This window comes from Lampetra planeri, chromosome 31, assembly GCF_965212315.1.
Source record: "Lampetra planeri chromosome 31, kcLamPlan1.2.h2, whole genome shotgun sequence".
NCBI lineage: Eukaryota > Metazoa > Chordata > Hyperoartia > Petromyzontiformes > Petromyzontidae > Lampetra > Lampetra planeri.
Genome location: NC_136137.1, coordinates 1,488,332 through 1,508,127, shown reverse-complemented (window position 1 = coordinate 1,508,127; position 19,796 = coordinate 1,488,332). Strand labels below are relative to the sequence as shown.

Genomic DNA, 19,796 nt, shown 5'->3' with positions numbered 1-19,796 from the left:
GTGAGCAGCAGCAGCAGCAGCAGCACACCTTTGCGTGTTATTTCTGTTTGTTTCCAGCCTGCACGATGCTGCTGTGATGATGATGATGAGTTTTCTCATCATTTACAGGCAGTGTTGGATGTGAATCGTTGTTTTTTTGCCAGAGGACTGTCCAATATGCGCTTATGTGACCCGTTTTTTTTATTTTAAACAAACGCTACGTCACATTCTCCTAAATAAATAGTTTTTAACGGAGAATGTTAAGTTGGCACAGGTTGTCAGACTTCAACGCACAACAAGTGACTTTAAAACGTTGTTCTTCGATGCGTTTGAAGTGCTACTTTGTGAAATGTGTGTGGGGATTTTTTTTGTTAGCGTTTGTGGAACTTGCAAGTGTCAGAAGACGAGGAAAAGCACCTTTCGTTTCGAGCAGTTAAGTGAAGCGTGCCATAGGTTTATGCGCGGACTGCCGCTCTAACAAAACATCTTGTCCAAGTTGAGCAAAGCCCTGTGGGAACGTTGAGGAATTTGGAATTCCTCGGCGGCAATAGGATACCACATCCCATAAGTCCTCCCGATGGGCTTAGGGTTCTGGGTTTTGATTTATTAAAGGATCCTATATATTCACAAAAATAAATCATGCAGGAGTTTTGTTTCACGAGGGTTTATGAAATATAGTTTTACATCTGTAGACAATCTTGACTTAAAGCTTTCGTGACTGCAGGAATTCATATTCGTTGGGTCTTTTTGGTAAAGTCATGTAGATAGGTTCACAAATAATCATAATAAAATAAAAATAAAACTACGACGTTTCGACCGCAACACAAGTGATCGTCATCAGGAGCCCCCCCCCCTTTTTCCTGATGACGATCACTTGTGTTGCGGTCGAAACGTCGTAGTTTTTATTTTATTGTTTTAACCTGTGACTTTACCGAAAGACCCAAAGAATATCTGCAGGAAATTTATATTACTTAAGTATCCTGCAAGAATTTGAGTGCATAATTCTATTTGATTCGATTTCCTTCAGCATTCCAACAAGGGTGTGATTTTTGTTTCACTTACCCAAATGGAAGTGGCTCAATCTGGGTTTACAATTGTTTAGTTCCAATCAGGTGCGGTGACTTTCAATTATGACTCGAAGCACAGGCCAATGCTGTCACCGCCTGCACAAAGGTAACTCTATCATGGGAAATTTGACAAACTCTAACACAGATCTCTTTGCCATTCCAACCCATTGCCTGGTTTTAATTGATGTCCAAAAATGATGACCGCAGCACGGGGCTTGTGAAGAAGTGATTGCTTCAGGTCGTGTGCGGAGGAGGGATGGAAAGGGACAATTTGTGTTTCCCTGCTGGAAAAAACAATCTATCATCCCTCCATCTGCCCACACGATTTGCGAATCAAAGTGCAGTGTTTATCGGTTCTAGAGGGAGAGGTTTTGTCACCGATAAGATTGGCCTCATGCTCTTAGCCTACACCCAAAAGTGTATTTCTCTGAGCATGTCACAGGGGTACAAACGTTTATCAGCCACTGGCTCAAACGTCTTCGTGAATTAGACGACAGACCCGTTGACAGTTGCGTGAAGGTGACCCCATCCTTGTGACTTGTGGTTCCCTTGGGCATGTTTTACCGTCGATACGTTTTTGGATACTGGGCATTTTCTTTGCATGATGTCACGTCGCTTTTCCCCCCACTTATTTTACGTTTCGCTCAGTGGTTGTGTAAATCGTGCTGCATGGCAAAGCCGCTCGTTTTCTAAAGTAATGCCCGCCGACAAAGTTCAGGTAGATTACTTTAAGGCGACCAGACATTTTATGCCTGATTAATTTGTATTTTTTCTTTCTCTTGTCTGTGCAATGCTAATTAGTAGAAGCTAATGTTGCTCATAATTGTCGATGCATGCTTGGTCAACCGTGTGTGCTGTGTATAGGGGTTTCTAAAAGCGACGGGGTGCATTTGACCGTCAGTGTACTTTTTATTTAAACGGCCGGAATTGTTGTCTCTGAATTCGTTTCACTCGCGCACGTGTGCACTTCCGAGCGCGACGCGGCCCCACGCAATCTCATTACAAACTGCGGGCAACGGCCCGCACCAGAAACAACGCTCAAACAAGCCGGGCCTCATTGGGTCACGATGAAGAACTCCCTTACAGGACGCGGTGTAGGAATTCATCCATCCTATTTTCTTTTGTTCGTGGTTCTCCCGACTGAGGAAGGTTGCAATTGATTTAAGGGGGGGAAAACCACGTGGCCTTTCCCAATGGAGCACGAGGAGAAACAAAATGCAGAATGACGATCCGAGAGAATTTTCACGGCAAAAAGTGTGAACGTCGTTGAGAACGCACGTGCATTTTTAGTCGGCATTGATATATTTGATCCACATGCAATTTGTTGGGATTGTTCACATGTGTGGTTGTAGTTTCACTAATTCAGTTTTTGTTCACGTAGCATCACACGTGGAATTTCACGTGTGATGCTTTGTAAGGGGGAGCATTGCAGTTTTTACAACTTAAAACAAGACATTTTCTTCTTCTGGCTTTGTTTCATTGTAATGAGATTTTGCTGTGGCATCAATTGCACGAGTGTCCCGATGAAATGCTTGCACGTGAGTGTGCGTGAGTTTGCGTGAGTGTGAGTGTGCGTGAGTGTACGTGAGTGTGTGTGCGCGTGTTTGCGTCTGTGTCTGTTAATTTGCGTCTGTGTCTGTTAATTTTCAGCTGAGGTTCTATGTGTCATCGGTTTTGAATATCGTGTCGTTGTGGCGTGTGCTTGCAGAGGTTCGTTTGTAGGAGGAGCTCATTAATTTCTGATGCTTTACTTCATTAGTTGTATGGCATCCTTTTGTCTAATCAGACCTCGCGGATTCCGATTATACAATTGATTAAATCCTACATTCATTTTCTGTGAAGCCTCGAATCCCAAGGCAAATCCAGCCAAAGCACCGATCCATATTTGGCAGTACAGTGGTGTGAAAATGCCATTTGGTTGTGCTGTAAATTAATATAACTTACAGTGTGATTTCCACTTTTTAAAGTAAATACTTGAATTAAAATGTCACCATTTCGTATTCATATACAACAGAATGTGACCATTTTGTCGAAAATAATGCATGAGGCTTCACAAAATGGTTCGTAATTGTTCCCTCAGCAGTTCTTAAGAGGTCAATGCTCATGTGTAAAGGTGAAAACCTTTCTGCTCAGACTCTTTGCCCAACTAGAACTGCTCACTGAATCCAGGATCCTTGAAGGAAAATATAAAAAAAAACAATTCAGTTGAATATGAAACCAACTCCACATGTTGAGTGCAAGTGTCACTCACCATTGTGACAATTTGGTAAATAATCCCACGACATCCAACATGTAAATCCTATCATTTATACTTTAAAAGGATGTACAACCTCACACTTAGAATGATGAAATATAAATCTGTGCTTTGATGGTGCCCTTTTAAGTACTGATTGCCACTTTGTGGGGAAGTCAACAGTGGCTGTCCTGTAGATACTCGCCCCTGCCATAGGAATGTGGAATTTCCACCACTGGCTCAGGGCTGTAAACAGGAGACGACCACCGCCTAAATGCTCATTTGAGCAACAACTCACTGCTAACAATCATGTCTCCTGATGAAAAATGTAAATAACTTGCTCCAGAAAGGCTTACATGAAATAAACATTCCTCCAGTATGTTGTCTTACATTTTATGAAACGCATAAAATGTTCCTAAGAAATTAACGTGGGCTCCACCTGCAACACAACCACTATAAGTGCAATATTAACATGGCCTCTGTGTTGCCGAGGTCAATGGGAGTAAGGTTCGTTATGGTATTGACATTTAGTCGCCTAGGTGCTTCTTGTCTGCATCATTGTCTATCGTGTTCTTTGCTTGGATACGACATACTATTTACTCTGCGCTAACTTGATTGTGTACAAAGCAGCGCCAATAGTCAAGCCAAGAATACACGGCAAAAATCAGGTGATACGGTTATTTGCACATTACTCAGAATAAAAAAATGAACACACGCGACGCAGTGAATGCAGAAAAAAACAATTACTGCAATATATTATTGCATCACAGAGTCTTTATTTTGTCCTACAAGGTTTTGCCGACATTCAGCAACTGTTATCCCCAGATTCTCATCCTAAATTCACCACAATGGACCCACGTTTAGAAAATTCAACCACGCTCTGTGATGTAACAAGGACACGGGATTGTGACCCTCACTTAAAACAAATAATCCTACGGGACATACTTTTGCAAATATATACGCCGTAGATTCCTGTAGGAAACTCAAATACCTCCTATATGAATCCTTTAAAGTTTATAACAACTAATTTGCACAAATTTTCTAGTTAGTTATTTTTAAGGAATAATGTAAAGGTCCCGTATGATTGTTTTTATTATGTTGTAGGCGCAGTTCCGCTGCTTTTGCTAATACAGTGAGATCCGTATACAAGATCCCAAATGGGTTGTTTAACAGATAGGTCAGTCGTTAAAGACTTAGCCTTCAAATACAAAATTAATTTCACAAGAATACTCTGCTCTGAAACCCAAATGTAGGCACGTGGGGCAGTGAGCGAGAAGTCGTGGATTATATTGCCAATGTGCTCAAATTTGGATAAATCTGAGGGCCAGGGAAGTTCCCGATTGATGTAAAATATCAAATGTGATGGATCTGCAGCCTTCTCGTGAGCCAAGACGAGATCGTATGTCTCTGCTCACTGTGGACAACTTAATTTCCCAGGATTTTATTTAATGACAGAGTAATGACAAAGGACATCGGCATATATGAAATGTTTCCATCATATTTTTATAAATGCAATTTAAACACCATTACGTGTGAATTGAGATAATTCTGGAATAAAAGGTAATTAATTTGTCATTATAAGCAAGCGCCTTATTATTCCACCAACACGAAATACGATTACCCAGGGCTTCTAATACGGATTTCACTGTAATTGCTTCTGTTATAATGTTTTCACCACTTACAAAAAATGTACTTCATGTTAGTTTGCTTATCTATAAGATTGTATACAATATTGAAATGGGGTGGAACAATGCATCGTTCGATTAATATCGATTCTTAAGCTCACAACACGTACTTTGCATAATGTATGTGTAATAATTAATTTGTTAATCGGTCTATGTGGTGCCGCAATTGCATTTTCCCTGCAGCCACTAGTGGTGCTATACCATTCACCATAATGTAAATCAATCACATAATTTTTCATCATTCCAAAAATTACTGGAGGGTGATAATTCCATTTGTGAAACTAAAGTAAATTGTTAAAGTTTATTCAAATGTACCTTAATATTATTTCTACGCGTTATACAATCTTATAGAATCTTATTGTGCAACAAAGAAATGTTATGGGATCATGCATTACGTTACCGTAACTCAAAACCCTAGGTTACCGTACATGATTCTCTAAGTATTTTCTGAATTAATGTAGATTTTTTGTAATGACTTCAGAGGCATTAGCTCTAAAATGTCCTTTTTTTGCAAAATTTAACCCACAAAGTGGAATTTCTCACGTACTTTTGCAGGTAAAACAAACTTTTCCTTGAAATAATTGAAACAAAACTGACTTTGGTGGTTGCTCCTATATATTTATGCAGGCCTGCTTAATTATTTTAGCTGTTTATTCTATGCCATTTTTACCATTACTTAAATGTTCCTCATACGCATTTGTCTCCTTGTTATGAATTGACGTGATGCAAGTGTTTTATCCCTAAACGCACCAGTATAATCTATAATCTTCGCCTAACCCTCGTTTACCCTGGATTCCGTAATAGTCCTGTAAATGTGAAATGGAATGAAACAATAATAACAATGATAAAAAAAATAACAAAGAAAATTCTCCGTTTTGTCTCTTTTCTCGGCATAAATTGTAACCCTGACACAGATTTGTCATAATCAGTATCAATAGCCATGTTCTGTCTACTGGCCGATGAAGAACCTCCCCGCATTGTCACCACCCTTCATGGTCTTGCCATGACACAACTCCTGCTCCTGAACCGATATCATCGCTGCATCTCCTGAGTCAGACATGTTCTCTCCTTTGACTGCCAATGCGAGACCAGTCTCGTCTATCTAATATTCACCCCTTCGAGCAGTCTGAGCTTCCCAAGTCCACTTATCCAATAGTCAACATGTTTTCCTCTTTCTAACTTAAAGTGCAATTCCCAAAATGCATCTCTCCGTGTGTTTTTGCATTACTTTTCCGTTTAACTCCACCTTGTCAGTCCCATTCATATTCTGTCCACTATCATGGCAGGCACTATGATTTTCATTGTCAAATTACATTTTCCAAAAGCACTACACCCTGCTCTTGCTTGTTTTATCATTTAGACCCCAATCTGGCTTTCCCGCGATTGTCCTTTTGAGGTAGCTAGCCTGAAAAACGTCTATCTGGGACATAAAAGTCTCGTTCTTTGTCCGTTACATGTGCTGTAGTTTTTCTTTGTTACGTCTCAGTTATTTCTACCATAGAGGTGGCAACCCTAGCTGCATTCAGTTTCAAAACCTTGGTCACAAAAATCCATAGCAAAAATATTCCCACTCCAGGTATATTCATTGAATGTTTTTTTTCCCATAATGCCCTACAGTGGAACAATTCACAATATCATTTGTTGGTGGAATTGCTGTTTTATTTCGGCAACTTACATCTGCTGCATATCCAAATATTTATGATGTTGTATCAACCAAATGTGATCTTTAACATCCTAAGCCATGATATGTCCACTGCCGAAAGTCTCCACAAGCTTTCACCATTTCTCACGCTTTTGCAATTCAACAATTAGAATCGCTCCATTTCCGAGGCCGTCGTACGGTCGTGTGCCCTCATTTGGCTGCTAGCCATCGAACAAAGATTGCCACCGCATCGCGCACTTTCAGATGCGTTTCTGCGGCCATCTGGAACGCTCTTCCGGTATTAGGAAGCCACGCACTTTTAAGTTTAAATTGAAAACTCATTTCTGTAGAACTGATTTTTGTGTTTAGTTTGTTGTTTTCCCCCCGCACCTCCAATTAGCACGGTTGGCGAAGTACGGTGCGAAAGAAGTTCAACAAAGTCTCAACTATTGGCCATCATCGCTTCTGGCGACGTGTCCATTTTCTTTGCCAGTGGCCACGTTTCCGAGCCGTGTCACAGCAGCAATATGCACCCATTGAAATGTTTCCTCTGCTGGCACATTGCTCATCTGCTTCCACTGACTATAAACATCAGCCACGTGGCCTTTAAAGGAAAAGGTGCACAATAGGTGACATTCCGGGCAATGGTTCTTCTTCATAGCACGTAAATAACGAATGCGTCGAAATGAATGAATTTATTTTCAGCGACTCCGTCCCACCGCGCACATCAACGCCGCGACCCGCCTGACGCGGATCGTTCTGTGGTTGTGTCGTGTCCAAGGGGCCGTCCATTAACGACGTCACGCACCTAGGGGGTGGGGGGGGTCAGACATTTGTGACGATGTGTGACGAGGGGGGGGGGGTTGAGAAATGTGACGTCAAATCAAAATGCGTAAATAAATATAGACAACACGTTCTACTTAATTAGACGTTTTAATAAATGTTTTCTCCTACAACATCAGAGTGCAGCAGCACATTAAATACGCACTACAATGACAATAGTTTAAAGCGATTTGAAGCATGGTTTTTATATTTTTTGGGGCGGGGGGGGGGGCAGAGCTTTGTGACGTCATATTTGAGGGGGGGGGGGGTCTGACTTTTTGTGACGCCGTGTGACGAGGGTGGGGGGGTCAAAAATCGTCCAAAATCGCGTGACGTCATTTATGGACGGCCCCCGAAGCGCAGCAGCGAGGACGAACGCGCAGAATAAACGAAACTTTGATGAGCGCATCGCGTGGAGCTCGTCTCGAGGGGCAGGTCGTCGTGGGGCTTATGGGACCCCCCCCCCCCCCCCGAGGTTCACTTGACGCCTACGGCATCACAAACGTGTTGAATCAGCAGCAACATGGGCATGGCTTCCATCTGTCGTGTGGCTTGCGGAAGAGCTTCACAGCTCATCGGATTCTTCCTCGGAGGCTCGACGGAGATTGTGATTGGTCAGCGTGGCGAGACCTCTGAACCTTCGGCTCAGCCAATCAGCGGCGCGGGGCATCTCTTCCCCCCCCCCCCCCAAGTCGTCGTCATCGGACGGAGAGACGCGGCAGCCATCTTTGTCAGGGACGTGCACTCACTTCTCTGGCTTTCGCGACCGATGTCATCCACAATTCTAGTTGTTTTGTGGGTTAGATCGTTTAAATATAGGGGTCGTTAAACCGGCAGCCACTACTCGACACAGCCAATTAGTCGCCAGGTGTGTCACACCGGTGGTGCTGTACTAGTGACGAATTATATTATTGGATTTTTCGCTAAAGTCACGTAGAAGGGAAATAATAACAATAAAAAATTAGTGACGAATTGGCCACGTTCTGTTAACGTGACAACCCTTACTCGTTGGCTGTGTCGGGTGGTGGTGGGTTTAACGACACATGTTTTACGCGATCTAACCCAGAAAAACACCTCTATAATGGTCTGGTACACGTGGTGTAATGCTGGTAGGGACCACCTGGTTCCACCAGCCCACAGGGGATTATTGTGTCCGTCCGTCGTGCATCCAAAAATGGGAGGGGTGGGGCTGGGAGAGGTGGGGGGTGGGAGGGGCTGGGTGGGGAGGGGCTGGTCACCCCGTGGTGCCCTTATAAAACTCAACGTTTAACCTACTCACGCCGGCTTGTGCCCGCCCTCACAGTCGGGCATATTTGCGGAATACACCGACCCTGCAGGCCATTGACCGAGCAACCCAACAACGTTCCTACCAGCTCCCTCCGCAGCAGGACAATGTGTTGTAGTTGCCGCATTCCTTCAACTTGCGTTGTGAGTGGTGCGAAGGGAACGTTGTCCAATCCGCATCACGTTCGTCAGTAACACACCCCGTGCCGCTAAAGGGTAACACCAACAACAACACGACACGTGCGACGTCGCTTGCAGCTGCCCCTCTTGGCAGCACACAGGCAGAGTGGATGAGGGCTCGTGGTAGTTTTATGTCTTTATAGTTTTTTTTTATGTTTTGATGTCAACATCGACGCGGGACCATGCCGGACGTCCGCGTTCTTCCAACTTTGTTGGCCAGCTGCGATTTTCTACATCATCATCATCACGGTGGCTATGAGATGTTAACTCCTTCGCCTGGTCTACAGGTCTGTGTCTCTCTCATCATCATCACAGTGGCTAGGAGCTGTTAACTCCCTCGCCTGGTATACAGGAGTTCGCGGGTTCTATACCGACCCTGACGCCTGCTGCTGTGTATTTAGAGTGTTGAGTGTTTTAAAGCCACGTTCTTTAATTAGGGATAGGGGGCGGGGCAGACCCCGTCTAAATTCGCGTGACGTCATCGCCCGTCCCTGAGCAAGATGGCGGCGGCGGCGTCGTCGTCGTCACCGCGCGAGCGCCGAGGGCGCAGCGAGGAGGCGACGCGAGCGACGATGGCGCCTCCGGTGAAGACGAAGAAGGCGGCGGCGGCGGCGAAGACGACGGGGACGAAGCAGCCGATGAAGCAGCCGGTGAAGCAGGAGGACCTGAGGCGACTCATGCGGGAAAAGCAGCGGGAGAAGCAGCGCTCGGCGGCCGCCGTCACCAAGCGCATCGACTCCCCGCTCGCCAGATATCCTCCGCCTGTCGTTGTTGTCTTCACGGCGACGTTGAGGGCAGGACGTGGTCACCACTCCGCCTGTTGTTGTTGACTGTCTTGGCCATACTTTACCGCGCTGGTGCTAAGGGGCTGTTGGGAGGGTTGGAGGCAGTGATCGGTCAAGGTGACCACCGAGTCACGACAAAGATAGCACTGAATATAACACCGCCAGGAACCTCGTAATAGTCGTAATACAACGTGGATCGCCCTGGCAGCCGTGCGCATCGCGTACGACATGAAACGCGAAGTGTCACCACCGCAGGCGGTCGACTGCGCTGTGGCTTTATCCGCATTCTAAACACGCGTGACCATCGTATGTTAACTACATGTTTACTAATTTCACATGACACACAGGCGGGCAGGACATCACGTAGATGCATGACAGTACAGTTTATATGCCTTTAACGAGCTCACCGGACTATTGGCTTAATAACATTGCCATGGAAAGGCAATGAAACGTCTGCTGGACTGAAACACATTTGTATGTGGAGACAGAACAGAGTTATGCTTATATATATTTTGCATTATGAGTTTGCAAATATGAAACAATGCATCACTGCCATTTGAACTTCATTTGCCAGTAGCAAAATATGATAATTGGTTTTTTTACCGTTTTATCTGACAACAAAACTGACACCTTTTTTTTACAAGGAGTCATGTTTGCATTGACCACAATACCTGCAGTCGGAATGCAAACAAAAAACATAACTCTGATAATGTATGCACTGTCCTTGAAATTGATTGGTCCAATGGTGTAAATGCTTACCCCGAGCTCTCATACTCTGATGGTGCATTGTCATTGAGTTGTGCGCCTTTTGGCGTCATCTGGTCCAACCCATGTGAGACTAGGCTCTAAGGCAAGCTGTCTCGGGTGTGGACCAATCAATCTCAAGGACAGTGCATACATTATCAGAGTTGTGTTTTTTGTTTGCATTACGACTGGAGATATTGTGGTCTATGCAAACATGACTCCTTGTAAAAAAGGTGTCAGTTTTGTTGCCAGATAAAAGGGTAAAAAACCAATTATTATAATGCATCACTGTATTACGAAGGTAGCTGTGCGTTAAGAATGATGCACTATTGAAATGTTTCATAACAGGAAGTGATGTGCATGAACAAAGTGTAGGTCTCTGTATCCGTGTGCATACAGCGCATGGTTTTGCTGCGATGTTCTGTGTTGAGTCGATGAAATGTGATTCCTTGACGTGGACGCTAATCACGTACAACAGCCTGGGCCACCTTTACTGCGTCGTTTGCAACATTCCAATCAAGAGCGAGCTACTCTGGCAGACGCACATTTTGGGAAAGTTGCACAAGGAGGTGAGGAGTCCATTGATCATCTCTTTGGTTTATCGTTAGCTTCATGTCACTTGGAGGTGCCAATCTTCGACTGTTTGTATTGTTTATTTGCATTAAAAAAGAAGCGAAAGACTGTGCAAATAAAAAAAGGCGTGCAGGCGAGGTTGTGGAAACCCAAGAGGGCTTCTATGAAAACCACGACAAAAAAATAACAATGGAAATACAAAACTGAGTGATCAATCAGTTAAATAAAGCATAATAATTACAATTAAACATGTTAAACTCATTGTTCAGTAAACATACGCGTGCAAAGATGAAACCATAACTGTTTTCACAGATCAGTGCCAGATTAAACATCCACGTACATGCGTCGGACTATTTGTTGACTAAGGTGATGTAAAGTGTAGAGGTTTTTTCTGTTGACTTTTTGAAAAGTAAGGCGTTGTTGACCAGTATAGGAAATTAATGGTTTGCTCTTACAAGACCTTTATAATGCAGATATAATTTGATGTACCGGGTGATCTTGGCACACATAAAATATCGCTTTGTGTTATCACAAGTGTTCTATTTGAGTGGTGACATTTCTGGCACTCGTTTAGAACATTGCCGATGCAAAGAAGAATTCAACGACACCTACAGTCGCCCAGCTCCCACAGAAAAGGAAGCATCCCAGTGGTAAGGAATACTTTACAACGAATGTTTTATTACTCATTCACAACCCTCACATAGTTCTACTACAATATATGGCTGCCTGAAGTAAACTTGCATTTACAAATGATGTGCAACACGTGTGCCCCAAATTTGAATGCTCTACTCTTAGCCGGGCGGTGGTGGCGCATGCTTGCTGTGATCCAGCACTGGAGGCGAGGGTTGGTGGTTCACACGAATGTTGTGAAACTACCTCCCCGCGAGTGTCGAGGTGCCATCATCCCTGGCTTGCCGCAAGGCAGTACAGCAAAATACTTGAACATCTGTTCCGCCTGTGTGGGATATAGTGTTCCCTCCACGCATGCGTGGCTTATCTCCCAATGTGTTCTGATTTCCTCCCACGTATAAGTGTTCATTCATTAGCCGATAAATAATGTATAGAGGACCACAGTGTTTGGACAATTGTTGGTGCCGGCTTATCGAATGGCATCCATCCTGTTGGTCTGTGGTACCTCGTGCTCTCCAAATTATTCTTCGTCTTCCAAGAGTGAATTCATACTGTGCACATTACATGTTGAAATTATTATTCATGTGATGCAGTGTATAATTTGTTGTACCAAATGGCTTATTGGCTGCTGCTAGATGTGTCGCGCTGGCTTCCAGTATGTTCAACTTGAATTGTTATTTTCTTGTTTCTTTTAGTCAATGATAATGTTGGTCAGACTTCTTCTTCACAAGCTGCTGGGTATGTTCCAAAAGTAGAATTTTGTGTTGTTGTTGTTTTTGAAATTACCTGCAAATATGAAATCACATTTGAAATGCGCATTTGTTACATTTAATTGCAATTCAAGCAATTCCTACTTTAATTTAAAAAAGGTTTCTCATTGATACAAATTCACGTGTTTAGATTACCAATTTTGCTTTCAGGCTTTCGGGAAAATCTTTTGACAAGTCAGCGGCAGCTCCACCACTGTCAAAGAAGTCTTCGCTCATAGGAGGGTATGATGATGAAGACGATGATGATGACGATGATGACGACGACGATGATGAAGATGCAGTCAAAGAAGAATGCAAAGGGGAGGAAGATGGCAAACCCACCAGCAACAACACAAACTCTGCAGCCAGCAGCCTTCCAGGTGGTAAGTACCGTATTCCATCACACATTTAAATAGTACACGTACAGCCCGTTGTTAATATACTGTTGGATGAGGCCCTTCTCATACCATGCTTCCAGTTGTAGCTGTTTGATACTGGTAGGAACCTCCTGGTTACACCAGCCCATAGTGGATTATTGTGTCCGTCCGTCGTGCAGGGAGGGGCTGGGAGGGAGGGTGGGGAGGGGAGGGTGGGGATGGGCTGGGTGGCGAGGGAAAGGTTGGGGAGGGGCTAAGTGGGGAGGGTGGGACTAGGTGGGGGGTGGGAGGGGTGGGGAGGGGCTGGTCACCCCGTGGTGCCCTTATAAAACTCAACGTTTAACCTACTCACGCTGGCTTGTGCCCGCCCTCAGTCGGCCGTATTTGCAGAATACACCACGCCGCCGTTGACCCTGGCCATTGACCGCGCAACCCAACGTTCCTACCAGCTCCCTCCGCAGGAATGTGTTTGTAGTTTATACTTCCACATGGTCGTCAGTGTGGGTTGCTGAAGACGGAGGAGTAGAAGTCTGGGGGAGCATTCAATTGCTGTACAGTAATAGATTTTGCAACACTGCCCTCTGCTACTCACAGCATACGTTTAAATTATAGTAATAACATGTACGAAACTAAAACTACACTTTATATATATATAAATGACTAAAACTAAACTATTTTATGAGGTCAGGCCCACTGAGCTATACAGCACTTTTTCAGAAGCAACCTGGCCACAAATGATAGCTCAACGAAGTGGCTTATCATGTGGACATTTATAGCAGCCAAATACTCTAAACGCATGTTTCTAAATTTGGAGGGAAAAACGGGAGGACCCAGAGAAAAATCCTCGTGACCACAAGCATCACGGTCGGGATCGAACCCATGGCCTCCTGTATACCACCGTGGCCTAACAGTGTTTCTCTTGCAAGTAGCTCCTTAACTGAGTAAATTCAAAACAGTAAAACAATGTAAATGGAATTTTAAACAGCCTTTCCCACAACAGACATGCCCTTAACCGTAATCACTATGCACCGTGTAAGGTTTAGTAGCGCCCTAGTTTGGCATACTGGAGTTGTTTTAGAACAGAAGGTGTTGGCATGTGCAATGTGTGTTGTTTTTTATTTGAAGACTTAATTATATTTTTTGCCTTTATATTTTATAAGACTTGGAGCAGCAGTGACCATGTGCTGTGACACATTTTGATGGACATTCTTTGCATAATACAGCAGGGGAAACTAGAAATCGTTGAACAACCATGTTTACGAGGTTAAATTACACAGACTTTGAATGTATTACAGCTTAAATCCTGTTGACTTTGCATTCTTCATTAAATAGTATTTAATGAATGTAATATTTAATGCTTACATGCACAAGTACTTACCAGTTATTGTCCATTGAAAAACAAACAATAGCACAAAGGCTTGCTTAAAAATAATTGTGCTGACCGCAATGATTCTTATCTTGAAAAAAATCAGGCGATTCTCACTAAATGATGTCATTTTATGGCGTTTTTGTTGTTAAAATCTGCACGTTTTTCCTCCCATTGAATAACTTTTACAGGTTCGTTTCACTCTGGCGCTGCTGCACCACCACCTCCTGTGTCCCACTCGGGAACAATCACCAAGGCCGGAGAAATGGAGGTGAAGGCAGAGAAGCCGTAAGTTTCCACACGGCACTTTGTGATTAATTTTAAAGGGTGTTGAGCGTTGTTAGATTGAAAGCTTATTAATTTATGTTAATTTTCATCTATCTTCTCGTTTAAAAAATCTAAACATGCATTCTGTTTAAAATTTTAGCGATAACCTGGGAATGTTTGGGTTAAGAGTTTTAAGCCAAGCTTTTGGCAGTCGGCTACCAAACATCTGTTCGTTTGTATTCAAATGGTGTAAATGACAACTTCAAAACAACCACTGCAACATCATTCTTAAACGAAACACATATCCCAGAGTGCTTTAACAACGATATGCATCTCATTAACGATGTGATAGTGATACATTTCTCATGGAATGATATTGGCCACGCGTTCTAAATGCCTCCCGTTGAAATTCTGCAACACAGCAACAACACTGGTAAACAACCCTGGTAAACAACGCTGGTAAACAACGCTGGTGAGAAACAACTTTACAAACGAGCAGCGAACGATGTTCTTATCAACTTCGTATACAGTGCAGTTGATTAATGATTTAAGTGGTTGCACTTGACCAAAAATGCATTTATTTTGGTCACTGGTTTCTATAAAATTCTCACCCAGGTGGTAATTTTCAACCCAGCAAAGGGCTAATTGCAAAAGTGTTAATGTTTTTCTTGGCATTACCGCTAAACATCAGTTATACTTGGCAACAACTGATACAGATTTTGCGTAGTAAAATTCTGCATTCCTACACTGAAATGCAATATTTAACAAACTTCCAGCGTGGACAATTCTTGCAGCAATCGTTCTTGGATTATTTTTCGAGGCTTGTTGCCCATGTAACAAATACCAGAGAAGGCTGGAGAATGTCTTGTGCCGCTGGGACATGCATTAATGTTTAGTGTTTCTAATCAGTTAACAACCGCGTGGTTGAGAATTATTTTGTTGACCTTTCTTGCTTAGGCAGTGGGGAATGTAGCGGTGTCAATCGCTTGGGGTTTTAAAGGCAAGAAAGAGATGAAGCTAGAAAAAACTGAACCTTAATACAATTAGTTTGAACTACAGAATTTTAAGTCTGACTTAATGTAGTAATAAAGGTCAATTACAGTAAAAATATTCTACTTATTAAAAGTATTTCTGTTGCATGTTGCAACTGCAAAGTAAGTGCTGCGGAAAACGGGGGCAGGGCTGCTTTGTAATAATTAAATGTAATTTTTAGTGCAGAGGAAATTGCGCGTGAATTGTTCATTTAACTTACCCTCCATTGCTTACGCGGCTTAGGAAAGAAAATACCGTTGAAGCATTACCAGAAGGGTTTTTTGATGATCCAGTGATGGATGCGAAGGTAAGTGCTGGAACATTTAATAAGCACATATACATTTCAGAGTAATGCTTGAATATGTAATGGTGCTTATGCATATTATGGCCGCTGTATTCTGGAAGTATCCCCGTGATTTGTAGGCAATGTAGGCTATTGAACGGTATTGTTTTTCTCATGAACCCGAGTGAAATTCAATGACCACTGCATCTGGTATCCATGAGAGGACACCAAAAATAAGGATTGAATCTCAGAACTTTGTAGCTGCCAAGGGCAAGAGGTAATGGGCTCCACATGTGGATGAGACTGGTCATCCAGCAGTAGATGGACAAGCGACTCATTTGCATGCATAGTTTACACACACTTAAGCCAACTCAAGCAAATGTTGGATGTTACGTTCATGTTAATCTTTTGTACAGCTATGTGTAGATTCCATTTGATGTGTCACCATGACCCTCTTGCTTTGTGCGGTGTTCACAGCCCTCAATTTTTTGTTTCTCTTTTCAGAATAATAAATTACATTCCCGGTACATACTATTGAATGTACTTATGCTGTACTGTTGGTAAAGTGCTGTTTTCAGAAGTTGTATGTAACTCCTATAAATACCTGCTTCGTTTTGTTAAGTCTGTTGCGGGCCTTGCACTGTTTTCATAGTTCCGTCCACTAACAGCAGGGGAGAGGAGGGCTTGTGAGATGGGGGGGGTGAAACAGAATTCTGCACCCCCATGACTAATTGGATTCCTCCACAGTTTCATTGCTAACATATGGCCCTGTGTACACTTTTGGAATGCTGCACAGGTGTGGGCATTAGACACGGATCATTTTAATTGTTTTGGAGGTTGCTTTATTTTGCTGTGTCTTATAGGTCCACCTTTAGTTTGTTGAATCACACTAAGTTACATGTACATTTTTGGGAAGTCGGTATGTAACATAGCCAGAATTGATGTGTAAGCAAAATTCCAAGACCCCATCCATGCAAAGAACAGTATAGTTTGTTCGTGAGTATGGCAAAGGCAACACTCCACTGCCATTACTCTCCATGTGTGTGTCAACAGCCATAAAGCAATGGGAAAATGCACTGACGTGCGGCGGGCTTGTGTTCATGCTTTCCTAAACACTTTAAAACATGTTTATGATAAAATAATCAATGTCTTATCACAAGGGTCCGTGTTTTGCTTTTTACATAAACGGATACGATTGTTCGCGTTGTGTGTCGCAGTTTGATAGAAGGCTGTGTCACTTGACATGGTCCCTTCTCCACGTCACTCTGCCGTTACTCCGCTTGCTTTGTGGCTGCCCCGGTGACGGTGCTTTGTTCGTGTCTTGCAGGTACGGAAGGTAAATCTCCCCAAAGAGCAGATGGAGAAGGAGTGGGAAGAATTCCAGAAAGAGATGAGGCAGCAGACCATGGTGGGGACTGCACCGCATGGTGTTACCAAGTGCCTGTTTGTGCACACTTATGTCTATATGTGTGTCCTTCATGCGGCTAACAATGGTAGTGCTCATGTTGACGGTGTATGTTTTGTTTATGTACGTGTGCTTTTATATACAACTATAGTGTTGACATGAGTACTGTTGTTCCTATGTTCTTACAAGGATATCCTTTCCATCAAAATAAATGTTTACACTAAAAATGCAGGCACCTAATTCTTGGGAGCCAGGATTTCCGTCGTGCCCAAATTAGTGACGTGGATGATGCTGTTCACCGGATGCCCTGTGGGGTTCTTTGCTGAAGGGCTCTGGCCCCTCAAAGCATGCCATCGGAATTGTTGGTGCTGCCCTGGCTGCCTCGGCTGTACCTGGGGCTCGTTGTTAGTTCTGGGCCGCGGTTGTTTGTTCCCAGGCTGTGCCGTGGTGTTGCTCTCTCCTCTCTCCCATGTTTCCCTTCCCTGAGCCCCTCTTTTTGCCCTTCCATAAAAATGTAATTTTTTGTTCTTCCATTTTTATCAAGTGTTTTTAAATGAGATTGCATTTAGACGCTATAGAAATGCCGTGTTAAGATTTCCCGGCTGCTCACGTGAGCGACATCACCATGCGGCGACTGCTGTGCGCCCACAGGTGTCGGAGGCGCTGCAGGCGGAGGATGACGAGGAGGTCCGAGTGGAGCGGCAGATTAAGGAGATAGACGAGCAGATGTGAGTGCAAGCAAGCGCATGTTACGAACATCCAGGGTGCCTGTGTGTCTCGGCAATCGGGCTGGTGTGGCACTTACTAGGAAAAGGAGACATCATCATCCCCCCTTTTAAAATTGGCAACTACCTCGCCTGGTATTATACAGGAAGTTGTGGGTTTGATCCCGACCGTGACATCCTCTGTATATTTCGAGTTTGTATGTTCTCCCCATAGTCGTGTGTATTTTTCTCAGGGTTCTCAAGTTTTTATCGCCACATTGAGAAACATGCATTTCGAGTATTTGGCTGGTTTAACAAAAATTCCCTGTGATAAGCCACTATTGAGTTATCATTTGTGGCCAAGTCGTTTGTGAAAAAGAGCTACAGCGCTCAGTGGGCCTTACCTGGTAAAATAAAAATATTTTAAGAGTTTATTGTTAATAGTAACTTAAAGCTTTTGTGACTGCAGGAATTCATATTCTTTGGGTCTTTCGCGAAAGCCACGTAGATCTAAAAAATAATACAAAATAATAATAATATCACGACGTTTCGATCACAACACAAGCAATCGTCATCAGGTGAAAAAATATAGCGGGAGAGCTGCTGAGGCTTTACCGAAAGACCCAAAGAATATAGTTTTAATAGTAACAATGGCAAAGTTAAGCTTTCAAACTTTTCTAAATGACATTTGAAGAGGCAGTTATCAATGTCTATTGTGTATTTCTCACACCTTCCACCGTGGACATTGTGACCTGTAGTTGTGGTGGCTTGCTTGTGAGCTGCACCGCTGTAGAGTCCGACGATGTCTCCCCCTGCCCCTGTGCCCGCCGCTTTGTGCGCCAGCGAGTGCTACCGTCGCGTCGAGATGCTGCTCGACAAGCGCCACTCGCTCAAAGAGAAGCTCAAGGACACGCTGGCGGACCGGGACAATGCAGACGAAGAGGACGATGATGACGAGGAGCTACGGAACTTCTTGTCTGGTGATTGGAGGGCTAAAGGCACGTGGCTGTGATGTCCATGTGCAATTGCTGTACAATATTTCTGAGTTTGTGATATGATCTGTGTAAAGGACAGTTGCTCACCTGGTGTGTAGTATGGTTCATCTAAGAGATTACTTGCCCTTTTGATCATGTGTTTGTAACCATGTAAATAATAAAGTTGAAGAAATGGAATTTTGTAATCATCTTCTTGGTGCAAGTTTTTTTTTTCTTCCTTCATCGGTTTGCTTTGTGAGCGCTTATTTGTACTGTTGTAATTATTGTTGTAGTTCATGATATACCGATTATAATCACCCAGGAATGTCTGTCCTTAACGCTCGTGATGTCACTCCACATCGACCAGCCCCCCTTATTAATCATGCACAGGTGACGTCCTCCAAATGGACACCCCCCCCACCCCTCATCATGAGCGGGTGACGTCACTCAATATGGAGTACTGCCCCCCCTCCCTCATCACTAATCATTAGCAGGTTATGTCCTCCAAATGGATCCCTCCCTCAATAATCATGAGCAGGTGACGTCACTCCACATCATTCAGCCTCCCTCATTAATTATCATTATAAGGTAACTTCCTCCAATGGGCACCCCCCCCCCCCCCTTCATAATAATTAGCAGCTGACGTCACTCCACATGGGGGGCCAAGGTGCCTCCTACCCCCTCCTCGGCGTCAACTCACAACCCTCACTACAAAGGCAGAACCCTCACGTCATGCGATCTCCGTAACGCTGTTGAGATATCAAAGTAAAAAGGACGTCGTGATGAACAAGGGATTATAACCTTTAAATTAAATAGGTCTGTGTCACCGCCAAAGTGCACACGCATTGATGCAATGAATATATCACGTCGCGGTCTGCTTTTCACTTGCAAGTTTCAGATTTACTGCAATACACCTGTCCTTGGACAACGGGCAAAAGGCGAGTCACTTAATACTTGTGGATCGCAACCCTGTGCTGATCAGCTAACATTCGGCCAACCTTGCTCCGCTCCAGGG

The 19,796-nt window shown here is 43.6% G+C and overlaps 1 protein-coding gene across 1 annotated transcript; it reads left to right on the top strand.

Moving 5' to 3' along the window:
- Window positions 1-9,340: 9,340 nt before the first annotated feature.
- ZNF830 (zinc finger protein 830) lies at window positions 9,341-18,979 on the top strand. Its single transcript, XM_078608927.1, has 10 exons — window positions 9,341-9,643; window positions 10,891-10,990; window positions 11,569-11,644; window positions 12,320-12,362; window positions 12,545-12,756; window positions 14,308-14,404; window positions 15,659-15,722; window positions 17,026-17,106; window positions 17,755-17,831; window positions 18,651-18,979. The coding sequence occupies exons 1-10, from the start codon at window positions 9,393-9,395 to the stop codon at window positions 18,817-18,819; spliced, it is 1,170 nt and encodes a 389-aa protein (XP_078465053.1). The 5' UTR covers window positions 9,341-9,392; the 3' UTR covers window positions 18,820-18,979.
- The last annotated feature ends 817 nt before the right edge of the window (window positions 18,980-19,796 follow it).

Excerpts from the sequence above, each read along its gene's own strand:
- ZNF830 (XM_078608927.1), top strand. The coding sequence starts at position 9,393 with ATGGCGGCGGCGGCGTCGTCGTCGTCACCGCGCGAGCGCCGAGGGCGC. Across the intron at positions 9,644-10,890 it reads ATCGACTCCCCGCTCGCCAG|GTACAACAGCCTGGGCCACC; the intron begins ATATCCTCCGCC and ends GACGCTAATCAC. Across the intron at positions 12,757-14,307 it reads AGCCAGCAGCCTTCCAGGTG|GTTCGTTTCACTCTGGCGCT; the intron begins GTAAGTACCGTA and ends TAACTTTTACAG.